This window comes from Echiichthys vipera (assembly GCF_963691815.1).
Source record: "Echiichthys vipera genome assembly, chromosome: 19".
NCBI classification, from domain to species: domain Eukaryota; kingdom Metazoa; phylum Chordata; class Actinopteri; order Perciformes; family Trachinidae; genus Echiichthys; species Echiichthys vipera.
In genome coordinates this window covers 26,994,273-27,012,056 of record NC_139844.1, presented here as the reverse complement: position 1 = coordinate 27,012,056, position 17,784 = coordinate 26,994,273, and the positions used below count along the sequence as shown (strand labels likewise).

The 17,784-nt window shown below is 43.3% G+C and overlaps 1 protein-coding gene across 1 annotated transcript in view; it reads right to left on the bottom strand.

Moving 5' to 3' along the window:
- Window positions 1–727: 727 nt before the first annotated feature.
- Window positions 728–17,784, bottom strand: part of cep128 (centrosomal protein 128) — a 55,365-nt gene continuing 38,308 nt past the window's right edge. Inside the window, 6 exon segments of the mRNA XM_083933979.1 lie at window positions 728–1,407; window positions 3,004–3,112; window positions 5,106–5,219; window positions 5,719–5,796; window positions 8,804–8,827; window positions 11,316–11,365. Coding sequence (XP_083790105.1) covers window positions 1,334–1,407; window positions 3,004–3,112; window positions 5,106–5,219; window positions 5,719–5,796; window positions 8,804–8,827; window positions 11,316–11,365 — 449 coding nt within the window. The 3' untranslated portion in view covers window positions 728–1,333.

Here is a 17,784-nt window from a genome sequence, read left to right as displayed (position 1 = left end):
GGCCGTATCCGCGATATTTTGGCTGCACTTCTGTACAGTGGAGGCGTGTTGTCCATCTTTATGTACAATCTACTGTATGTAACGAACACGCACACATACAGGAACCCCTGACCAGTCACTGCTCTGGGCACGCACGGAAAAAACAGTTTTACAATAACAGGTAAAAGATAAATGTCTGCCATAAACAAAGAGTGAAAAGTGAAAGAATGTATTTCTTCTCTTCTGCTTAAGTTTAAAAATACTTTATCAGCTGATTAATGGCAAACAAAATATATTTTAGTATAAACATTATATTTATTTAACTGACTCGTATTTATTCAGTTGTATTTTTGACTTGTCTGAGAACCTTTGGGGCTCCGTATCCTGCATCATGTTCAGTGTTGAGGCTGATTCACACTGTACACAAACTTACAGTACCTTTCCAAAACACTTCATTACGTACAACTCTGAGAAATGTTTACACAGCAGGTACTGTTTACAGTCGAGCAGCAAATTAAAAGGAAGACATTTCTCTCTCATGTTCTCTCTGGTTGAAGGTTTTAGCAAACAGCGAAAGACACACCAGTGGGAGTAGCTGCAATCTCGAGGCTGCTGCAAAACAAACACTCTACTCCGAAATGAAGGCGACATCAAGTGTGCTTATAAAACCAGACATCTGGCTGCATAGGGATTTATTCTTAGTGCATACACTTCCTTTACATTTCATAAAAAATAGACATCTCTGTGCTTGTTTTTCTTTTTACAAATATATAAACTGCATGAAACAAAAAATAGAAAGTCACGAAGAAAAGAAATACATTAAAAGAGATGGAAAAACAGATGTCACAGTTCCATGATGAGACTTCACAGCAGGACGTCAGTAGAAAAACAAAACTGCATATTGTTAAAGGCACCCGAGTTTTGTTTGTTGATACTAAATCATTTTAACACAAACACGTTGGCATGATAATAAGAGTACATGGAGTAAACATACAGCTGTGTAGGAGTTAAATGCTGGAACAATGGCAAGAAATGTAACAGTGAAACTATTTTGGTTTTTAAATACATTCAATTGAGGTTCTTATAAATAACATTTTAACACTTTACAGTATATCCTCCTTTTAAAGTGTCCAAACTTTATTTCTCAGAAGTATTTCTCAGTCTTCTGCTCTTGAGCACCTCCAGTGATTTCCTGGATGAGGTAGTCGAGGAGGATTAGTGTTGAGTGCGAGGCCTCCTGGTACAGTCAAGTTGTTTCTTTGTTCTGGATGAGCACTGGGCAGGAAGGATCCGCTGTAAGCACCGCGTGTCTGGGTTTGTAGAGATACAGATCTAAAGGTTCACTCTGGTTGAGCTAATCTGTGAGTGGTTTGGCCCCGTTGACTGGAGAGTCATCCAAGTCTGAACTGGTCAGGCGTTTGTGAGGAGCTGCGGAGGAGGGAAGAAAAACAATTATATTCCCCGTCCGTCTATCACCCAGTCGCGGCCCGACATGTAGGAGAACTGCAGTCGTTACTGCCAAAGAAGTCATGGATACATGTGATGAATGTAACACTAGTGTTAGATTGACATGGATGTGTTTTGGCCACTAAGTATTGGAGGTGAAAAAGACACAAAGACACAGAAAGTAAGTTTCCCTCACTGCGCCAAATATCTGTAAGCAGCTTAGGAAAGTGCTACAAGTGGTTTTGGCTACGAGCCACTGGCAGTGACACAGACACACTTCCAGAGCACTGATGGAAAGTTAAAGCTTTGGGTGTCACGCCGAAATACTGAATAGAAAAGTGACACTTAAGTCTTGTCTCCACCGAGCGGTTCGGTTTAGTTGGTTGCACATTAGAGCAGTTATCTTTTTGTTTCCATAGTCAAACGTTGTGGATGATACCAATAGAAAACGCTCCCGTCTGTCACCTCCCCTGGCACACTGATCCATTACTAAAAGGTAGAGCTAGAAACACTGAGGTGATCAGTGCAGATTTCCCCGGCGTCCTCTGTGAAAAGGAAATGAGAGCTGGAAGGAGCAGTGACGGATGAAAAGGTTTTTCATTGTCCACAGCTTCCATCGCATTGTGTCGGAGCAACGCAGGAAGAAATGTACAAACTAAACATGACACACAACTCATGTGGTTGACGTGGCTCTTACCATCCGGTAACAACCCCACCTTCATTTAAATGTACCGTCTGCGGTGGAAACATGTAACAGACCTGGTGATTAGATACGAGTCTGTACGAGTTATGTACGGTTCTAAAAGTGCACACTCACCCTGTCCGTCCGCACCGTGCCCCGTGCTTTAGGGTCCTAGTCCCCCCCTCCAGGCCCGCTTGTACTCACACTACCTGGGCCTCGGAGAATGCTTCTTGCCTGTCCATACGTCATCACGCCGTAACACGTCACACGCATTAATGACGTCATGGCGATGCGTGGCTTTGTTTCCAGAGCTTTCCGTAGACCTCGGAGTTTTTGTGCGTCTTGTCGACTGTTTTTGAATCTTTTCATCGACCAAATCTGCAGTAAACACTCCACCTCCGCATCACACCAACGCGAACCTTTCACCGCCATGCAAACACGCTTTACAAAAGCCCACCTCTCTCAAACGGGCCGTGGACGGCCAGCTGGCCGCAGCTAGGCGCGGAGCGGTTGCACTCACACTGGTAAAACGAACGAGGCTTTACCCGTAAAACCTGTTTGGGGCGCGGTACGGAAGGACAGTGTGAGTGCGCCCTAACTAAGTGCTATACCGAGAGTGTTTGATGGAAACCTCAAGACTGCCACAGTGAAACGCCTCATTATGTTTATCACAGCTTAAGCTTTATAATGATATACTCCTAACCTGATTTTTATCGTTTTAGTCATCATTGTGCAGACTTGTGATGCTGTCGCAGAAAACCTTTAACAAATGCTGGTGTACGTTTTTAAATGATCTTGCGACGCAGAGATGCAGGGAAAAAATGGCTAGCATCAAAACAGCCGACAGTTAAGCTGTCAGAGCACAGGTTTTGCAGCTCCAGTGTGTAAATACTCACACTGCGTGTCAGATCTCAGCGAGCTGCTGAGGAATGTGCCGGGGACTTTGATAGAAGAAGAAAGAGCAGCCAGTCTCAAGCTTCTGGAAGTCGCGTCCAGCTTCTCGTCCTTGAAGAGAGGAGGACACAGTAACTGACAGGGTTAAAGGTCAAACTTCAGCAAAATCTTACAATGTCAAGTGAACAGCACAACCAAAAGTGTAAACAGTTCTGTATAAGGTATGTCAAATACAGTACTCTCAAAACAACGCTGGAACTCACAATAAAATAAGCAATAGACTTTTTTTCCACAGCCAGTAGATGAGTGGGCCATTAATCCATAACTAACCATCACGAATGTGCCAAAAACAGGGTTCAGGTTAACTCATTCAGTCTCTCTCTTCATCATTTGGAACCATGTTTGAGTGCTGCTGGGTGGAAAAGGACAGAATTTGTGGCCCTAAATTACAGATTGCAGCGTCAGAGTATTGCGCCGGAAAATGAAAATCAAGGTGTCCAAGGTTTCTTTTGCTGATTGGTGACTTTGCATAGCAGCTGAATTCTTGCAATAATGCAGTTAAATCAATCTTCTCAGGCTCCAAGTGATGTGTTTGTGCTTTGGCCAGACGTCCACTGACCAATCGGTGTCCAGTGAGGAGTGAGGAGCTACTGGCAGTTGAAGGGGCTGACGACGACATCCCGCTGCCGCTCATTCACAACAACAATGGCGGCTCCTAAAGCGGGGAGCTTAGATGCTGCAATAGCATCAGTGTTGCTCCCTGCACTGAAGGCTTTTCTGGGTGGAAAAGATGTTCTCTCCTCTCCTGATTGACTTGGTTGATCGAATCAAGTGCCAGGCGCCGGCTCTTCCCTAATCAGTTTCCAACGAGGCCTTCTCAGATGGTTCTGACGAGTCCGGTAAGCTGATCAACGCAGGAGGTGATTGACTCCTAACTACTGCAGAGTCATTTGTATGAACCTTCTCCACTAAAGATAAAAGCCAAATGTAAGTGGGTCGTCATGGGTTTTTTGTTAAGTGGGAAAGGGGCTCTGCAGTAACACTAGTAAGTAATAAAAGTACAGAAGTGATAAAATATTCTGTTGGGGACGTGAGTGATTGGAGTCCCTCCCTGTGTCCCTCCCCGTGTATAATAAAAGCTTCTTCCACAGACACTTATTTGCCTGTGAACAGTCACAAGTGTCCTAGCCTGAACAGATATTTCTTAATATGTTGTGATCCGTTGCCCCCCGAGTCCCTGCTGTCTCTTGAAATTTGACACATTTTACTGATTTCTTTGATCCTGTGTTTATCCATCGTTACCATTACATATGACCTGTAATGACAGGATTCATTTTCTTCTCAGTGCGTGTCCTGTCTGAATGGAGCGCTCGAAACTGCTTTTTCAAACAGAGATTACATTCACTGCAGAAGCCCTTTGTTGTTGTTGTTGTTGTTGTTGGCATTGCTGACTCTGATCAAGATGGAACTCTTGCAAGGACGTTCAATCCATCCTTTTTCCTTAAACAAACCCCGGGTGGGCAGCAGCTATTAAGCTAATGCAATCACCACTTATCACTCAACGCAGGAGTCATTTGGCAAACCGACGGGGTAATCTGGCAGATTAAAACCATTTAAAAAGTGACTGTATGGCTGTTTAGGGGAGGTTGTAAACTGCTAATGGCAATCAGATGTCAACAATGATATCTTGATGGCTCCCTTGGCTGCTTGATAGCACAGAAGATGACTATGGCAATTAAAAGACGGGTTAAATTCAGGTTTGGTTTGAGTTTACTTTAGTGACATTGCTCGAGTTTGTCCCACTCTGTCCACCCATGATGCATTACCAGCATGTGAAATTATTCATTTATTCATACAAGTTGCAAATTAGGTGCAGTGCACACGTTGGCACTGATGTGGGCGAGCCAGACTCATAAATGACTCTCAAAGTCAGGCTATCCTTATCCAAATGGCTGCTGTTTGAACAAAGCACTGCAATTAGTGACAGAAATAGAAAAGGTGTAGGTTGTTGTTTGAGTACAGCTCTTCTAAGGCATTATAAAGCTCATTTTTCTAGACTACAGTATCACATCTGTCTGTGTGTGTGTGTGTGTGTGTGTCGTACTCTGTACTCCTGGATTCTGCGTTTGGACTCGTCCAGCTGGTGCTGTAGGTCCCAGACGATCTCTTTGTATTTGGTGTAGCGCTGCTCAAGCGTCTCCCTCTGCCGTTGTGACTCCTGTCAGCACAAAATGGAGGCTGTGTCATTAGAATCAACCAGACAAAAGAAAACAACTGCCCTCAACAATGTAAAAGGGACAAAAGACTGAGCATCTGAACAGCCTGATGCCTCATATACAGCAGAAGAACAACGCTGAAAAGAACACACCACACTGGATAAATGTGATAAAGCATGTGCCTAAAAGATCTCATGTTGGTGGAGGTGATGTATAAGTATCACAACATCCAGTTAAGAGAGAAACACACACAGCCCGTATATAGAAACTGTGTCCTTAAACGAGCCGTCAGTACTTCTGTACGGTTGTGATGTCACAACTCTACTATATATAGACAGGAAGTGCTGCTACAGTCATTCCCCCGGGGCCGAGAGCACACAGGAGACGTGGAAGTGTTTCAGACAAAGGGGGGGCAGGGGGGGATACAGGTGCTGTATATTGCATTTCTCAACCACTGTGTTTGATTACAAAGAAAGTAAATCTGGCTGTAAGTTGACCCACCTCCAAATCTTTGAAGTTCTCCATCAGACACTGTTTCTCTGGAATTGACTCCAAGTGGTCCAGGGCTACTCTAGTGTTCTGCAAAGCACATACACACAGAACATGGACATCACAATGGTAGTTACTTGGTTCATCTGCCATTTAAATGCATAGATTTAACTGAAATCAATACAATATCAGCGTTTGTGCAAAAATCACAGAATATATTTCACACATATCCAAAATAACGCATCTGGAATTGATTCTTTGAATGAGAAAAAACCCTCTAAGGACAGTTTTGTTACCATTTTAAAAACAAATCAAGTAAAGACGTCCACAATGTTAATGATCATGTAAGAGACAAGCAGAGAACATTTCAATGCAACGACTAAATAGCAGATTGAGAATTATCCACAGGTAAAAACTGAGGCTACGTCCCAATTCCCTTAATTGCCTCCCTTTCCCCTCGTGTGTCTTTTCCTCGCTCCTTCTCATTTAAGAGCGAGGAAAAGATGAAAAAGAAAGAAGCGGGGAAGGAATTATCGATGAAACACATATTTAGTGAAATGAGACATCGCTCCCAGTCGAGGGTCACCTAAAGCGCTGATTACTGATGATGGCTGCGCGGCTGGATCAGCTGTCCGTGGGCTTTAACTGCTCTGTGGTGGCTACTGATGCCGTTGTATTTGCAGAGATAATGGGCTGTTCAAATAACAAGAGTGCACCGCTGATACCGTTAGCACTGATATGTGTTATTTATGTCCTCCCACGTGACGAAACAATGGGAATTATTAGCATATATCGTCCCTTTAAAACAAACTGTGTGATAAACATTTACACACAAACAGCAAACCTGTATTACGGGACATTTGTAAATATATTACATACACATAAGTATATATATTCTATTGTTCGTGCAGGTGTTGGGTTCATTGATGACTCTAAATCACCCGTAAGTGTGAATGGTTGTCTGTCTCTGTTCGTCTCTATGTGTCCTGTGATAGACTGGCGTCCTGTCCAGGGTGGACCCCGCCTCACGCCCGATGTCAGCTGGGATCGGCTCCAGCCCCCCACGACCCCGACAGGGACAAGAGGCTGAAGATGAATGAATGAATGAATGCTTGGACCCTATGATGAGGTAATTTCAAAAACATCTCACTGTAATTTCACTGGAAGAGCTCAATGTAACATGGCTCCATGATTGCCAAAAACACAAAAAGAAAACAAAAATCGATAATAATATACATGTTGTAAACACTCATCGTTCACACACGGCATTTCAAAGGTAACCTGTTGAGCTGCTACATTTTTATTGACTGCTGGTGGCGCTGTAAGTACCGCTGTTATGAGTGGGTCCCATTTTGCAGGTTGCTTATTCAGAGTTTGTGTGAATTCACAGAGAAACATTGTGTTGCGTCGACAAAGGCGGTAAAGAAAACTGCAAGCCGGCAATAACAGACATTAACTAGAAGGGCACTCAGAGTGCAGACGGCCACCAAGGCCCCGCCCTGTCTCGCAATGTTAATGAAAGTGAAAAAGTAATTTGTGTATTGGCCCCGTGATTCTGACCCGCTTCTAAAAATGTACATTTTAATTCGTGGCCCACGCTTCAGCCTCCCACTAAAGGAAGTCCCAGGAAATCCGGCCGGTAGTTTTTCCCATAATCCTCCTGACAAACAAACACACCACACCAAAAACATAATGTTGGAGGAGGTATTAATGCACCATTTGGAAAATATTCATTTTAAAAAATGGCTTTGTGTGTTTGACAAGGGAGGAAACTAATTAACACACTTGTTATACCTCGAGGACACGCAGAACGCTTTTCACACTGAGAACTTCTGTTTATTAATAAACTCCAAAGGGCCTTTTTTAAACTACACCTGCACGTCACACTACTGTCTTCTTATTCCTGTGAAGCTTTAATAGTGTATGCAGGGATTTCTTCAGACTTTAGATTGATTGGAGTACACTGATGATATGTGGATCATGCTGCAGAGGAAAGATACTGTAGGTCTGCTGCTGTCGGCTGCAAATCGCACAAGTTGTGGTAATAAACAGTGGTATCAGTTTGAACCACTTGGCTATCGTGAAATACATTTCTAGTCGAGTACTAACTCCCCTAACAACAGCTCTGGGAAATATAAGTGCTTGCTTTCTGCTTTCTTAAAATGGTATTTCTTAGAGTGCGGTCTACGTATCTCCCATTCAAACCTACATGACATGGGACGTGCTGTCTGTGCCAATTCAAAAGCTAATTGACGACTTCTGCTACAACACACTTAATGCAATCCTCGATTATGTAACCACTCGAGCCGCGCGCCATTCCATTCATCCTCCCACTGTATGTTTTCAATAGTCATGTCCATTCGTATTCATTAAGCATCAAAAGAGCTGTTTGTTACGAGGCGTCACGCCGATCGCCGCACTGAATGGCGCTCTGACACACAAGTGAAACTCGCTGCTTGATCCCCGACGCCTGGGCTGATTGCAGGACGGGTCGATGCATCCATCCGCTGTGTTGTTGTTCTAAGCAGAAATGATTTCACTTCATAGTGATCCGAGGTTTTTCCTTCTTCTTTCTCACAACAGCTAATTGCAGGTTAGAGTGGCCAAGCGTGCTGCATAATTGTGATGGATGGACAGCGCGCGTTGAGACAGCTTTTTTTTTTTTTCAAGAGAGTAAAAAGGGCTCCGGTCAATAGAAGCATTCAGTGGCGCTGAGTAATTTTGGGCTGACATCTAATAGCTGATTAAGGATGTTAGCGGTGAACGTTAACAGCTTGGACGCTGAGGTCAATACTGTATTGTCAGTACAGCTCGGCTCCTCACCCCATCAGCAAAGACTTATGATGATTAACGGAGCTCTGAGCCTTGACTAAAGCAGTCATTTCTACCCCTTTGTTCGCCTGCACGGGTTGCTAAACAAACATAACCTTTGGTGAACCTGCCTCCGCGGCCGCATCCAATCAAGCGCTCACAGTAAACACAACTTCTGATGTAACATCTCCAGGGCATTTCAAACCTTTAAGTTTTCTAAACCAAAATATGAATACGGATTTTCTTTGACTGTTTTCATTACTTTGATTAAAGAAATCACACTCACCATCTCCAGATCCAACACACGGTCCTGTAAAGACACACAGCAGGGTTACTTCATATGTATAATAACCCATAAATAATAATAATAATACCAAAGTAAGGTTGAAAATGAGCCAGACCATAGACTGTATACAACGTTTTAGGTAGCTCTACACCATGGGTGTCAAAGTCAAGGAATGAATGATCTTGGCCCCCAGGATGATATTTGATTAGTATTAGAACCGGCCACAGCCGCCTGCTGGTGTTTTTCACGCACCAAAACTACATTACCCACAATGCAACGGTAGCCCGCAAACTCACTGCAGCGCCGCAAGTGGGCCGCCTCGGCTTCATTATTCATCAGCATTCAGGGCAGATGTCAACTTTCAGCCGCCCCCCCCCCCCCAATAATAGCTAAACTAAAGGTGGACGATGAGAACAGGGTGTTTCAAGCTCGGTGGGAGGCAGAGCACATGTTCACACAGCTGTGCGTCTTTATCTTGATATTAAAGAACACATTTTATTTTCTTTTTTGCTGTTTGCCTGTTGAAAATGTTTTCCTTGAAATCACTAAAGTCATAAGAAAATATTGCTTTATTCATTTAATGTACAGGACATTTTTGTCTGTGAGCCTGTTGGAAAATGTTTTCGCTTGAAATTACTGACAGAGCCGTACAAAAATATTGGATTATTCATTTAATTATTAAATAAAATACGGTACACTGTGTTAGGTCTTGTAGCAAATTTGTTTTTTTGGCCCTCTGATGTATTCGACTTTGACATCCCTGCTCTACACCATTCAGCTATCCGCTTCCCCACCGATGCTCCCTTTAATACACACCACTGTGAACTTTTCAAAGTGGTACATTGGCCCTCCGTCCAAACCCGCAGAGTCCGCCGTCTTACTTTTCCTCCCTTCTCCATCTCTCCAGAAGCACTCACGGCACAAGATCATCTGTGCTTGGGCCAAAACTCATTTTCGTTTTGCAGCAGCTTTTGACGGGAACGCCACTCAAGACACCCTGGAACTTACAACTTTTGGATCAGTCTGCATTTAAGCAGAAACCTAACACTGTTTTAGTCGATCCCTCTTGCTCCTGTTGAGTCCCCACTTTCTCACATTTTAGAACATTTCTGTTTTCTATTTTATGTCTGCACGTAGGCCGTGTATACTTTTATACTTCTTTATTTGTATGCGACTCAATATTGTGTATTCTTATTTTTTGTACCTTTACTTCTGCTGAGAGTTCTCGGACCAGATTGATATCGTAATTAAGAAACTGTTCTTAATGTTTTATCTGGAAAATAAAGGTTAAATAAAAAAATGAGAGGTTCATACTACGCTGATGTATGTTCAAGTGTTTCTTTTTGTTCCCGTAAAAGTCATTGATGCTATAAAAACAGGGTGAATCGTCATGATTGACAGCTATGATTGACTCTACTGCGCGGAGAGAAGAGGGTAGCACGCGGGATATTTTGGCTTCACTATTGTACAGTAGGAGGAGGTGGAGACGCATCGTCCACCTTTATAAACACTCCATGAGACTGTGAATCCAGAAGAGAGGAATACAGTGTTCCCACAAATAGCACATCCAGAGCACACAACAGGCATCTTATCAGACACACACTGACACACACACATAAAGACAAACCGCTCTCGCTGCTCATCCAGCCCCCGACTGATGTTCCCTCTCTAACGACGCATAAGTGATGCTATGCCTCTTATCTGCCACTCAAACACACACCTGCCCCCCCCCCCAACCGAGCTGCCTCCCCCGCTTCAGCCTGTAATGTGTTGATTGTTTGTAACAAGGGTACTTTCATTTTCTCAGCCCACCCTGCACCTTATTTTTTTTTATTTCCTTCACTCTATCTGTCTTTAGTCTCTACATCTCTCTCCTCATCCTTCATAATTAAAAGCTTGGCTGGGTCTGAGAGGCCTGATTAATTGCATGTGAGCTCTGGCAGGTGCCATCGTGCAGCCACAGATGGGTGGGACACACACACACACACACACACACACGCACACGAACGCGCACGCGCACACACAAAGGAGAAATGCTTGGGTCTGTGTTTCACTGTTTAATGGTGAGTAAATGGCTGGCGAGGCGCTGGGGGCCGGTCGGATCTACACTAGGTGCGTTGGTGGCCTGCCAAGTGTAGATGATGCTGTATCGAAAGACAGAGACAAGTCCTCTGGTGGCTTTTAAACTCCGAGGCCTTGTGTCTGCAGTAATTAGCTACTTGTCCAAGCAAGGCTACAAGCAGTCTGTCAGGCCCACGGCTGTGCACCAATGTTTGAAGCGCTGCATCACAGAATACAGATGACTAAAGCACAGCAGTCACTCGAAAACACCCCAAAAGATATGCAAAACGGATTTTGAAGGCAATGTGGTGTATAAATAAAAATAGTACCAGCTGTCTCTCTCTGGCAGCGTAGTTGAAATTGGGCCAGCTGGATATTTAAAAATCCGCTGTTTAGGGTGCAGACTTACAGACACAAATGAACAGGATTGATAAAGACATAAAACGCTCACCTGGAGGCTCCTCATCTCTTCCTCCTTCCTGCGACTTTTCTCCAACAGCTCTGAAAGACACATAACTGCTGGTGAGGTGAGGTAGCACTAGATTCCCTGACCCAGTGTCCCAGTGCTGATATTGGAGGAGTCACACAAGACATATGCTGATCTTATTCTCCGTCTGCAGCAGGTGTTGTAGACTGTTTTTTTAAACTCATATTTTCATTTTAGCGGTTGCTTAACAAAAGACAAGAAAACCATCAGAGGAAAGCTGTAGTAAAGGATTTAGAAACACTTTATTTTATAGGTTTTTTATTTCCTATGACTATAAATGTGTCATTTGGCATTAACTATTGGGAAAATACAGCCTGACACCATAAGACTGTGGTATTAGTCTTGAAGCTCTCAGTTCTCAGGGCGTACAATACGCAGGGCGGTGCAGAGCAAATGGACACTGGATGCAATTGGATAGACCTACAACAGGGGTCTGCAACCCACGGCTCTTGGGCCGTGGGTTGCAGACCTTCAGCCCCTTTTCAGTAGCTCCCTGTAGCTTTGCCGAAAAATTATACAAACAACGTGTAAATAACGTGTTTTTTTGCACAGTGGACGAGGGAAAACATTTGATCTTGGAGTTCAAAGTGATATTGGTAAAGGTGAAACTAAAATATGCGTCTCATCCTTGGTCTACGGCCCAGCGCCTTTCCCTGCAGGTGGCTGATCTTGAGTTGGTGACCCGCACTGCTGCTGGATTAACCCCCCCCCCCCCCCCTAAAAATTAGCGAAGGAAAATTTGTGGACACATTAATTTGATTTCACATGATGATGGCTTACCTGTGTGCTTGATATGTGATGAGAAATTAGCGAACAACAACATTTTTAGGACAGGTAATAATAATAATAATAAAATGTAACTTTATATAAACCTTTATAAGCTGTGACATCAAATATGTTTTGCGGCTCCAGACAAACTTTATCTGGTGGAAGAGGGGGAAACATGGCTCTTTTGACAGTAAAGGTTGCAGACCCCTGACCTACAACAATCAGAGGAACACAACATGGTCTACAACCAATCCTGGCTGTGAAATCACGTAGCACTAAGTGACACATGCAAGACGGGGGTGTGCTGGGTCCACTTTAACCCAGAGAAACGGTGGCTGGGTCACACACTTTATCAAATGACACCTAAACAGAACACTAAAATATGGTTGTGAAGAAATGCTAAAAAATGCAAAGTTATGCGGCTGCAATGTGAGCGGCTGGTACACCTTAACTTTATCACCCAAGGGACTAACAAAGGTATGTTTTCTAGAAATAAATAAATAAATAAAAAGGTGGACTAAAGCAGTGTTGAGCTACAGTTGGACAAATTGCTTGCTGTTAAAAGTTGGTCCAGTGAGCCTGAAGGCAAGCCAAGTTTATTTGGATAGCACATTTCAACAACAAGGTAATTCAAAATGGGTTACATAAAATATTAATAGCATTGGAAAGAAACATATGAAATGACATTTAAATGAAATAAATGAAGGTGTAGTTAGCTTCAGGGATAATTCCCTTCACTTTAATCCTGTAGATTTCAAGCAAAGACACGGTACCCCGGGTTAGGGCTTGGGGAGGTGTAGCATTTATTCACAGACAAACTGTAAACACAACTGAGGCTAACGTCATGCTATCCGTCACACACACACACGCTGGCTCTCACTATTGCAGACTGTGTGTGCTCGGACACAGACGAAGAGGACAGAGAGGACAGTTCAGCAGCGCAAGTAGAAGTGACAGCCCTCTATCGTTACACACACAAATATTCCTTAAAGGAGCGATGCACTTTTTAACATAAAAATAATGTTAATAGATCCGAAAAAAATCTTCAGTCATAGACAAGGTCCAGAAAATGTTATTTTTGTTGGTTTAGAAGTCCACATTTATACTTATCTATTCATTAGTGCAAACTTTATTTCTCATATGTGTAGAATCGTAGGCCGGCCGGAGACAAATGTGCCAAGAAACTGACTCTTTCATAGGGATCACCAGATATGGATTTAGCTGATACGGACTGAGATTTTCTTGAGCTGATTCCACTTTTACTCCCTCGATTTACATCATAAAAATGACACAGTGATGATAACAGATGTTACAAGTCTCAATTTTCTTTCCCAAAAAGGCAAATTTATTGAACTGAAAATAGCGTCTCCAGCAACAGGGAGCTGCCTGTGGACGCCTGTCTGTAAACAATGCCGGAAAAACGCAACAGCCTGCATCGGCCGACACAATACACCTATTGGCTGATAATATCGTCCGGCCGATGTATCGGTCACTACTCTTTAAAGCAAATGTTTGAGAATCAGAATCCGAAAACAGCAACAAGAGATTAGCCCTCTTAATAAACACACAAACATTAGCTCTTAGGTATATCAGTACTAAAGAGTGGAGGGAGCTAAGGCATCAAACGATGTTGCTAATATGTATCAGAAGAATAATAGTGAGAGTCAGACCATCATGGCCACGCTGAACACCTGACAGATGTGATTGGAAGGTGCTAGTCAGCTGGTAGCCATGCAACTGACAAAGGAACTGGAATTATATTAATTTAATCAGGAGTACCAATTGAATGACATCTCTTCTTCACCTTTAATATTTGCCAAATTAAACGATTATTTCCATGAAAACTTTTAATGAAATTAAAGGAAATCATGTGAAATAACCGGGGATTTGTCTCATTGCAAAGCCATTGAAAGGGTCAAACATGTTTACCTAAATCTTGTTGTAGCCTGTAGGAAATGCTTATGAGATGAGGACTTAGGATCACCAAATATTTATTAATAAATTACTTGGATCATGAGAGGCAGAACAACTGAAACGAGACATCTCATCATGATCGGTTTTAACAAATTCAACTAATGAGGTATGAAGAAGTAGCTTCCCTGAATAAACCTCGCAGCATACCAGAAAAATAACAGTTTGCTGCTCGTGAACAGGTTGAGGAAAGACAAACTCCTCCGTTTGTTGTTGATTGCAACACCAAATTGGTTTTAATTGCAATCAGTGGTTGTTTTGCTTAATGGGGTGTTAAATCAAAAGAGCTACTCTGATTTCATTTGGCAATAGCGTCTTATTAACCAAACGCCACAATATTTACCCGGGTTCATTCTGCCTGGAGTTACGCCGAGCTGAAGGGGCTTAGTGCTAACAGGCAACAACATTACAGGAATAATAAAACCAAAATGTTCAAAAACATTCTATTAATCATTATGAGATATAATGATGACGTATTATATCCAATAACTAACACTGAGTGCCTACTTCTGTGCTGAATTTTGAGCAGTGTATTGTTTAAATTTAGTGGAGCTCCATTTATGACAATTTCAGAAACAATTATATTTAATTTTCATAATGTGAGAAGCTCTCTGATACATACGCGATAACCAACACATCCTCGTACGATCGTCCGGTGCAGACAGATGTGCGTCCTCCACAGAGCTGGGTCTGTCTGACGTTCCTGTCTGTTATAGTGAAGGTTTTCAACGCCACCGTACTCTACGGGGGAATTGTTGGGTCCATGTAAATCATAAATAAGTCATAGAGTGTGGTCTTTACCTACTCTGTAAAGTGTCCTGAGATAACTTTTGTTATTATTTGGCACTGTGAATAAAATTGAATTGAATCGTACCGCAACGACAGATCAGAGCCCTATTCGGACAGGATTAGTGGGGTAAGGTCATATTTACCAGAGGTTTTAGTCTTGTCTGAATGAACAATGTCAGAAATTATTCTGGAGAATGTCAGTAAATAAAACGGTCCGTAAAATGACCTCAGGTAAAACTAATCCCGTCTGAACACGACCCTCTGTAAAACGTATGTTGATATTCCGTCATATCCCGTCAATACGTAGTTTCTGCATATTTCTGAATATGGAGGCGCTCGAAGAAGAAGCCTTATCACTATTTTTAGATCATTCTGTCCTTTAGTTTCGTGTTTACTTAACTTTGTGATATCAGGAAGCTACGTAGCAGGATCATGGTGACAGGGAGGTGACGTAGTGTGTAAATTGGGTAACCCCTCCCACCTCTGGTCGAATACAGGTATTTCTTAATCCTGTGCAAAATGGCCTTTTATATTACAGTCGCCTACGGTTAAACTATTTTACCCCTCTTGCCGACATTAAACTAATCCCGTCCAAATATTGCCGAGGTCTCCAAAGATGACATATTTGACGGTTGTATTTAACGTTGTGAAACAGCTGCAGTTTTAAACATGTGGTCGATGTTGATTGATAAAAGTTTGGGCAGTGGTCGGGTTAAAACGACTATGATTGTCAAGGAGGGCCGTGAGGTGGTTGCGGACTAAAGTTGCTGCATTATGCTGAATTTTGGTTTCACACGGGACTAGGAACAGGAACTACGATCTCCTGGATGAAAGTCCAGTGTTTGTTTGAGCCATTCACCAACCCAACCTCTGCCTGACCTCTTCCTGACACAGACTTTGGCTGACCCCTGTTTTACTCGAGGCACGAGAGGTCACTGCCTGACAACACACAGAAATATGGATCGTAATGTGGTGTGGTGGTTAGCACTGTCGCCTCACAGCAAGAGGGTTTCAGGTTCGAATCCCTGCTGGGGCCCTTCTGTGTGGAGTTTACATGTTCTCCCCGTGTCTGCGTGGGTTTTCTCCGGGTTCTCCGGTTTCCTCCCACAGTCCAAAGACGTGCAGGTGTTCGGTTCATTGATGACTCTAAATCACCCGTAGGTGTGAATGGTTGTCTGTCTCTGTTCGTCTCTATGTGTCCTGTGATAGACTGGCGTCCTGTCCAGGGTACAACCCGCCTCACGCCTGATGTCAGCTGGGACTGGCTCCAGCCCCCCCACGACCCCGACAGGGACAAGAGGATGAAGATGAATGAATGATGAATGAATAAGATACTTTGTACACTCGCCTATATAGCTGTGTTTTGGGTGAGGATGGTGTGACAGTAAAATACTGCTGTCACTTTACTAAAAGCAAAACAGTCTATCGATATAAATGTGCACGCAAACTTGTTACTGGGATTGTTCTTTTTGCCTCACGCTCCGTCTCATTGGATTTTCCCGGGTTCAATATCCAATTACCTGGGCATGACTGAATCTCAACCTCCTGAAGCATGTGTGCATGTGAACAGGCACACATCGGACTTGAATGCTCAGCCAAATATCTTGCTATGGAACAAATCTCTAGTGTCTGTTAAAAGCTACCCGTGCAGTGGGCTGAGGGGAGGTAGTAGGGGCGGTCTACTGCTCCTGCCAAAGTTCTCTTTGCTGACTCATACACACTCACATCTCACCTAAAACCTGGGATGGGTCCTTTAATACTGGGACTGCTGTTATCTACACATGCAGTGCCAAGGCCAATAGAGAGAACTGCACAACTGATGAATTCTTTGAAGAAAAATACCCAGACTGCTTCCACAATCTGACAGTAATAAATCCACTATGAGACAATTACTGTATATCTCACAAGGGTTCTGCAGAGTGCTGGCATTAAGAGCTAATCTACTGAGATGAGCAGACAAGTAGGTATAAGTAAAACAAATCTCATGAGGATCCAATTTCCTACTCACACTATCCATTCGTACCGTGCCTAGAAACGACACACTTCACGGCCGAGACCACGCTTGCACATATGAGCACGAGCATTGTTGGCCGTCCTGATGTCTGTGTATATATGACTGTTCCCCACGACGGACATTTAAAAACATGCCGCCGAAGGTTTCACCGGGGTCTGATTCGGAGGAGGAGAGTTTACTGCAGATAAGGTCGGATGAAAATATTCAAAAACAGTCGGACAAAACAAAATCTCAGAGGGGTGATGACGTAAGCTGCAGGGGAGGAAGGGGGGGGGGGGGCAATCAGGCTAAAGCACGGCTTGGATCATCTGGGCCAATTGTAAGTGTGTCCTTAGTGTGTGTTTTCAAGTCCACGTGTACCACGGGTGCCTGGAAAAGACTACAAAATGTATCATATAAACACAGCATGGGACTCTGCCAGTTCATGTGTTGACGTTAGAGGACTGACACAGGACTTAATGCCAAGGCCTATGTGTCCGCCCTGTGATTGTCTGACAACCTGTCCAGGATGTAACCTGCCTCTCGCCCAATGTCAGGATGGGATAAGCGGTTACACAGGTGGGAGGATGGATGGGTAACTTCATTTGGCAGAATAACAAGAACCATTTTTGTTGGGGACAGGTAAACTGTTAAACTGCTCATCAGGTGTTGTCAATACAGACATATCCAGTGATGATAGGGATTTGAAAATGTTGTTTTGATCTGCAATAATACAAGAGAATCACTTAGCAACCACATTGCTCAGAAGCCATACTCAAAGCACAGTTAATCAAATCTTAAATAGCCTGCCTTCACTTTGATGAGTAGATCCTGTAGCTGTTGTGGCACACGCACTCTTAGGTCCAATTACTAAAGAGACTGACTATCAGTGCTTCTGCCCGCAGTGGAGAC